The following is a 7,500-nucleotide window of genomic DNA, read 5'->3' on the forward strand; positions in this document are numbered from 1 at the left end:
AGCAGTAGCCACGATGGGTTGGACAGCGGTTGTGATTCGATGCTCGACGAGACGGCTTACTTCTATCGACCACTTTCGCGTCGCAGCTCACTACGATACCCTGTCAACGGTACCGGTGGTGGTACCGTTGGGAATGGATGGAACGGATCGACGAAGAACGGTGGCCGGAAGCTGGAACGACACGAATCATTTAGTCCACGAATGGTGCGTCGAAAGTTACCCCCGATAAACGGTTACCATGCGGTTCCGGGTGGTGGTGCGACCATCACGAACGGCGTTCACCTACCACAGCAACGTCCAGTGTCGCTACCACAGCAGCCGTACCACCATCAGCATCAGCAGCATCAGCAGCTACACTACGCGTCGCCCCTAGCGACGATGCCTGGCAAAGTGCTTCCTCATCCCAAGCTATACTCGCATGCGCAGGCAGACAATGTTAAGGTAGGTTCAAACAGCCAACCAGCTCCTCACGATACGATATGCACTATCACCACACACTGTAGATTACACGGGGGGGGGGGGGGGGGGGGGGGGATCCGGGCCACCACATCGCACACGGGCATGTTACTAATAATAGCCGGATCGAGCGAGTAAGCGAGTAGTAGCAGCGCAGCCCATCTCGCAGCTGAAGGGCATTTGACAGTGGCTTTTGCGTGATGCGTGAAGAGTACTTCTCACGCCGGACTCGCGGTAGTGGCGCGAGCGAGCTTCACCGCTCACTTTGTTTTTGACAATTAATCTTGCGGCAGCGTGGATGACTCGGCGGTGTAGTGTAAACATGATGTTTCCATGATCGACTATTTAGATAGTCGCGTCTTAGAAGGCCGGTGTGCGACATGTTTTATGAACTCACTAATAATGGATGGAATGTCATCGTTCCATGATGGATTGTTGCCACGCGAACAATTCCACCAGGATCTTGTATTCGATTGTTGCACCGCCCTTGTGTGGACTCCCTAGCAGCCCAGCAGCAGTGTGGACGATATCGTCTAGCGTATCGCTCTATTCATAGTGCGGAGGTCCGACGAAGAGCCGCGGACCCGTGATAATGGCAACAAGCAGTGCGAGAGATGATGTGATAGGCGGCCGCACAAGAAGGAAAAGTGCGATGTAAATGGGCGAGGCGAGGTCTATTTTAAGACGCCGACCCTCCCTCCGACCACACTCCGCGCAAATACTCTCAATTCTTTTGGGTGCGCGTAGATCACTACGCGACCATGGTGCTCTCCTCTTACGACTGCGAGTAATGGATCATGTGTGTGTGTGTGTGTACGCGGCTGTCTTCGTGCTGCTAATGCCAGCGCGCAACCGGGTCTACGGCAGGCTCCGCTTTCGGCTTCCACTAAGCGTCTATGTCTACGGTCGACTCTGCCGCCATTACAACGCTCTCCTCGCCAGAGATCATCTATTAATAGAGAAAGAGAAAGGGGAGACAGCACAGGGACGTAAGGTGTAAGGGATTCGGACGTTTATCCCTTCTTTTCAATCCAAGCGATCGAGTTCCGGTCTGCTGAAAACTCTCTCCGTCCGGAGGCTTGGCCTGCTCCATTGCGCTGCTCTAATTGATTACTGCCTTCTACTGCCGCTGCTGCTATTACTACTACTACCGCTCATCGACCGATCCGATCAATTCCGACCGGTCTTTGATGGAAAACCTTTCATCCCACATCTCGCGGCCACACTCGCTAGTCTGGGGTTGGCTGACAGCATCTGTCTTTCGTTTCCGATCCGACCTGATCCGACACCAGCACTCAGAACACTATTTCATCTCTCTCTATCTCCAATCTCTCTGTCTCGTTCTTGCTCAATTTTCTTTCCCCTTTTTAACTCTATCCCCGCAGACTCTACCGATGGCAATGAGGATAGCGATCAAGGCCTCGCTCGCCGGTCGTGACCCATCGTCGGCGACCTGCTATCGTTCCAGCAGCCGGGATTCGATCCACCGAACGTCGTCCCGGGCGAGCGTGCCCGATTGGAGCTGGAAGTGATGAATCCCGGTTCCCAACACACACCACTACCACCACCACCCGACTACTTTCCCCGTTATCGCGTTTTTTTGCGTTTTGTTTGTAAGGTTTTACTCGTTAGCAGTAGTCTCTAGTAGGTCGTAAGATCGATCCCAGGCTTGGCCAGGGGATCAATTTCAAAGTGATCGCCAAAACCGCTCCAACACCGAACTGATGACTCGATGATGTACACATAAACACACACATACACACACAAACCCGCGGCTTTGGTACATTTGGATAAATAAAAGAAGAATGAAAATGGTTTTCTACATAATTGAGCAAAGTTCCTTTCAACGCATAAGCTAGCATAAGATAGTCTAACGTTCCGCATCTTTCGAATTGATTAAGCTTCTCGCTCGTGTACGAAATATATATCACCTGACGACGGCATAGGACGAGTTGAATGGGAACGAGTTTGGCCTCAAATACAGCAACTGGCGATGCACCGCTAAGCGAACGAGCGAGCAGCAGCATGTCTTTTATATCCCTCGCCGAACCCATTAGTCATCCGAGAGTGACGGTTTAAGCTATGAGCGGCCCTCATAAATCATTCCGTGCCGTTTCATAGTAGTAACTGCAACTCACACAAGGGTGATAGGTAAGCGGAGCTCTTTTCCGAGTGCTCTCCGGGAATAAGCCGTGAATCGAGAGCATCTAATGGAGCATGGCGAGCTTGAACGAAGGAGGGGATCAAGCTGGAAGCAATAACTCTTCCATGCCTGTCCGATTTGTTCACGAAGGTCCAAGACAACCACCACCAACGGGCGCCAATGGTGGACATTTGGAGCATGCATTGCCATTTCCTAAATGGCACACTGCGTCGTGATTCCGCTCTAGTGCTGTAGTACTTGCTTGTTGCGTGACGCTTGGTCTGACTTATTGGAGCTCACTCACGTCGCCAGTTGCTAAGCGTTAAATTTGCGCTTGACCCACATTTGCACGCGCCGGTATACGCCCGTACTGCCAGTCGTGGTCTTATGCAACTCGTTGGCCAAAAGCAAATAACAACAAAAGCACTCCCCTTCACCGCATTCTCCCGGAGCCCACCCATCACAGAGCGATCCTTCGAGAACGGTGACGTATTGTGCGCGTGTTCGACCACACCGAGTCCCGCCCCAGCTGCCTGCGTCATCCAGGGGATCCAAAGGGGGGCGGGGCGGCGTATTTATGTGTCGATGGAGCAACCGACCGGAGCTCGATCGTAAAACGGTGATTCCCCGATCTGGTTTAACTGAAAACCGAAACAAGCGACGGCAGAGGATCCCCTGAACCACTGTACCTGAACTCGGTACAACTCGGTCTGCAGAAGGATGTCACCATGTAATCCACTCGATGTAATAATGTCTGGTGCCACTCGATGTAATAATGTCTGGTGTGCGGTCCTGTTCGCGTCTGGCCGTGTGTAAATAGCGTTTTGTCGTATCATTAGCTCTCATTAGGGAACAGCGTCTCGTTTGCTCCGTTCTGCAAGCCTGTCGCATCATCACCGGATTGGCTCAGACTGTCAGGCGATGGTCTGTCCGTGTCTGTCCTCTTTTACGCACCAATACACCATCCCGCAAAATGACACGTTGCATGCGTGCGTGCGTGCGTGCGTGTGTGATGCTATGCACTCACGAACCGGTGCTAACCCTATTAGCGGATTTACGATGGCCGCCGACTCCCGGCCAGCCTTCTCCTGCGTGTGAAGTGATCTTTCCCATTTTTAACGATCACCCTATACCACCAGTGGTGGTGGTGTTGGTAGGATTGCATAATTCTAAAAATAGTCCAGCTCGATCATCTCGAAACGCGTACGCGTACGCATCGGCATCGAACGCATCGTGTGCGCGAATCGCTCCACTAGGGTGCGCTAGGGGTTGCTTCCTGGAAAGAAAGATCGGATAGGGGGCCCCCAGCATAGAGCGATCTATCCTAAGCAAACGGTCTGGCGATCTGGTTGGTTGGTACGCACTCAGTACCCCATAGTCAGCGCGCATTACGGCGATGCTGGTGCTGCGGAACAGAAGCTGGAACCACTAGCAGCCAATGAACTCAAGGCAAGCGTTGGAGGTGTCTATATTTATTCACTTCTTTATGACACCTTCACTCCGGGGTTTGGATCTTGCAGCATCCGTGATCCTCACTTCGCTTCTCTATCTCTATCTCTCTCTCTCTCTTTGGTTGAACTACAAACGAGCCATTCCCTTACGGGGGGAAGGTGGTTCCGTTGGACTACAAGTGAACTACCATGACCGCCACACACACTGCCTACATAATTGCACCCCGCTGACGGACATTATGCGATTTTCCAACAAAGCGTCATGCCGCCACGCCATTTAGGGGGCCCACGTCATTTTTTTTCGGCGATCCTCGAGCATCTCTCCGCAGGGGAGCAACAAACAAATCGAGTCGTGTGTTTGAAAAGCGCAACAAAAGCTGTGCGAGGGAGTGACCGGGTGTTGTGCGTAGGTCGAGCGAGCTATTACTTAACGCATCGCCAAACCGCCGGCCAGACATGGCCAGAGTGCAGATGTATCATTGTGTCAGGTCGCGCTACGTGGTTCGCGATACTGCTGTTTGACGTCAGATGGAACGATGGGACGTTCTTTTGAGGGGGGGGAGGAGAAGGATGACAGCGTCATTGTGCGAAAACCGAACTCAATTAACGAGCTCCAGATGAGAGCGAGCGACGCATATACGGTCCCCCTTTGTCGTTCGCCGCAGCCGCTGGCGTATGCGTATGATTTACGGTGCGTTGCCCCCGGTGGATTGTAACAGCAAAGCGCTACGCTGTACACGGAGGAAACATTTTTACTGAAAATAATTTTCACACCTTCATTCAGGGGTTTTCTTTTTTCTGATGATCGACTGTGTAGATGATCTACATAGTGGCATCGTACAGATGGCGCAATTCATTTGAGTGATCCTTCTATCGCTTTTAACAGTAAATTGTGGAATCTTTCTGCTTCTTTTACGGAAATGCAACAGTAGACCACAGCCGATGACGCCATTATTGGTGTTTTGATGGTTATAAATAAATTTTGAAAAGAAAGTTTTATTATAGACATTTTACTCCAAAACTCTTGCAACTTCAAGGACTTTAAAAGATCAAAAAGGATGAAGAAGCTAATCCATTTGAGCAGATTGCGTCATAAAGACGCACACAAACAAGCAGGAGATTTTTTCCATGATTCCATGGAATATTTGAGTATATTGTGATTTCTGTTTTCAGTAAGAAACATAATGCATCGGTTGAACATAAATAAAATAAACCGAATCAACTATGTTCCCATAAATTCATCTTAATTGTTTACCTTTTCCCAATTTTGGTAAAGCTAAGCTAAAGGCATATGAATTTAAATAAGTTCTGAAAAAGTACCGCAGGGTTAATTTTAAAGTTTCTAAATCCGACTTTAGGTTGCCTTAAAATAAATAATAAATATAAATTGTAACTTTACTAATGTAAGTTGATCCATAAGTTGATGTAAGCAAAAGAGAAGAAACTATACTCTCATTTGAATTTGATGCTCTTCCTCCTATCTTTCCAATGCCTTCTCCCTCCAGATCCGCCACAATTTACTGACCTTTCACAGCATCTTACTTCGCGAGACAGCCTGGTGCTTCTTGCCTTTGCTTGCTAGCATCCTCAAAACCACACACAACATCATCCTACGTCCGCGTCTACGGTTACGACAGCAGGACAAACAACAACAACATCCGAGACAGACCGACAGTTTAACCTTCCTTGGTGACTCAATCGTTGTTGTGGGCGTGTAAATTTGTGCGACCTTTTTTTTAATATCCATATGATCATCCTCTTTCACCTCTCCTTTGATATGATGACTTCTTTCAATCTCTCCTATCCGCCGCGGTCTAGCAACACGTGACACACACATTCTGATAGAATGGTGAAGCTCAAGGGGACACCAAATATGCTGGGGCACCGCGAGAGACCGCGAGAAGAGATAGCCTCAACCTAAAAAACAAATTTTACAACCAAACAAAACAAACATGAGGGTGAAGGCGAAGAAAAAGGTCGCGTGGAAGGGGCGGGGGGAGGGTGGGGGCACAGGAAAAACGAAAAGGAAATTTGGGGGGGAGTGGAAATCCCGTGGAAGAGAGCATTAAACGTGATCTTCCCCTCCCCCCCCTCCCCCCACACGCGCTTAATCCAAACGAAGAAGCCAATCTCTTCCTTCGTCTTCACCTTCTTCTCCTTGCCACCTTTCCACCAATCTTCTCCACCATGGGCCGGTTTTTGATCCGAAAATAAACGTTATTTACTTATTCCGTCCGCGTACGCATCCAACCACCACTACGCCACGCAACGCCACCGCATGGCATCGCACCTCCGGTTGGCATTTATGTTTGCCGATCGACATATGATCGACACTTCCTCGCGCCCATAAACCATAAACCACTCACCCAGCTCTCACCTTGGCAGAGAGTGGTGAGTCTGTCCTTGGAATGTGCTTACTCACTGGAGCACACATTTCCATGACATTTCACCCGTTGGTCGGTCGATGGTGAAGGTGTTGAAGTGTTCATCAACGTTAAATTGGAAACGGTTCCGTTCGGTTCGGTTCCATTACCACTGACTGACAGAACGACCGACCACTACTCGACCACTACCGTCCTCCTGAGTGGCCCGGTAATTCGATCCAGCCCTCTTCTAGCAAGTGTCCATCTCTACGGTTCGGGCTCTTGTGTCCACGTCACTTAATGCTGACCATTGTACGATACGGTGGACAGTACGAGGACACCTACACACCGGTTAACGAACCGACCCCGCGAACCGCGAGTGCACTGTCCGCAGCAACGGCGACGACGTGGCCATGCCATGACGTGGTATTACCGAATCGCCTCGAACCCGGTGTGGCCACAAGTGGGTGGTGTACGCCTGTCACGCTCCGTCGCGCTGATTCATGATTCGCACGGTGCACGGTCGCTCTCTGGACATACGATGCAACAGTTCAGTGGCACCATCACTGTCTCTCGTTAGTGGCTTTATTGATGTAATCAAGATGGTGGTAGAGCACTACGGAGGATGATGCAGCTTGCAAAACAATTGCTCAACCCGCGATCATCACTCCCTTTTTGGTGGCCGACTAGCGTCACAGGTATTTCCTCGATCTCGATCACCATTCCGGTATGACATTCCAGCTGGCGAATGACCAACGGTAGCAGCACCGAACACTTTCGTGCAACAAATTAAATCCTGCACCAACTCACCTGCTCTGTTGACCTCGGCCAGTGCGATTTCACCTCCTCGTTCGTCCTCCCCTTCCAGGCGTTAACACGTAATGTGCCCGGTGGAACGCGCGTTACAATAATGCGAGAAGGAATTATCTCATTATTTATGGCTCCTTCGCCCTCGACGATGGCCAGATAGCTGGCTGGATCCAAATTTAGAACAAATTTTCACACCGCGATCGCTCTTTGGTACGCGAGAGGTGTTCGACGCAAAACAGCGACCAGCGGTTTTCCTTCTTTGCCACAAAACAAACAA

General features: G+C 50.2%; 2 protein-coding genes across 6 annotated transcripts in view; both read left to right on the forward strand.

The window, feature by feature from the left end:
* Positions 1-2,283, forward strand: part of LOC125955258 (uncharacterized) — an 8,120-nt gene extending 5,837 nt beyond the window's left edge. Inside the window, exons 1-2 of the mRNA XM_049686315.1 lie at positions 1-441; positions 1,842-2,283. The exon at positions 1-441 is cut by the window's left edge and continues 5,837 nt beyond it. Coding sequence (XP_049542272.1) covers positions 1-441; positions 1,842-1,988 — 588 coding nt within the window. The 3' untranslated portion in view covers positions 1,989-2,283. The remainder of the gene's footprint in view (positions 442-1,841) is intronic.
* The window catches only part of LOC125955247 (obscurin), a 57,560-nt gene that overhangs the window by 17,530 nt on the left and 32,530 nt on the right, over positions 1-7,500 (forward strand). The window lies entirely within an intron of this gene.

This window comes from Anopheles darlingi, chromosome 3 (genome assembly GCF_943734745.1).
Source record: "Anopheles darlingi chromosome 3, idAnoDarlMG_H_01, whole genome shotgun sequence".
Taxonomy (NCBI): Eukaryota; Metazoa; Arthropoda; class Insecta; order Diptera; family Culicidae; genus Anopheles; species Anopheles darlingi.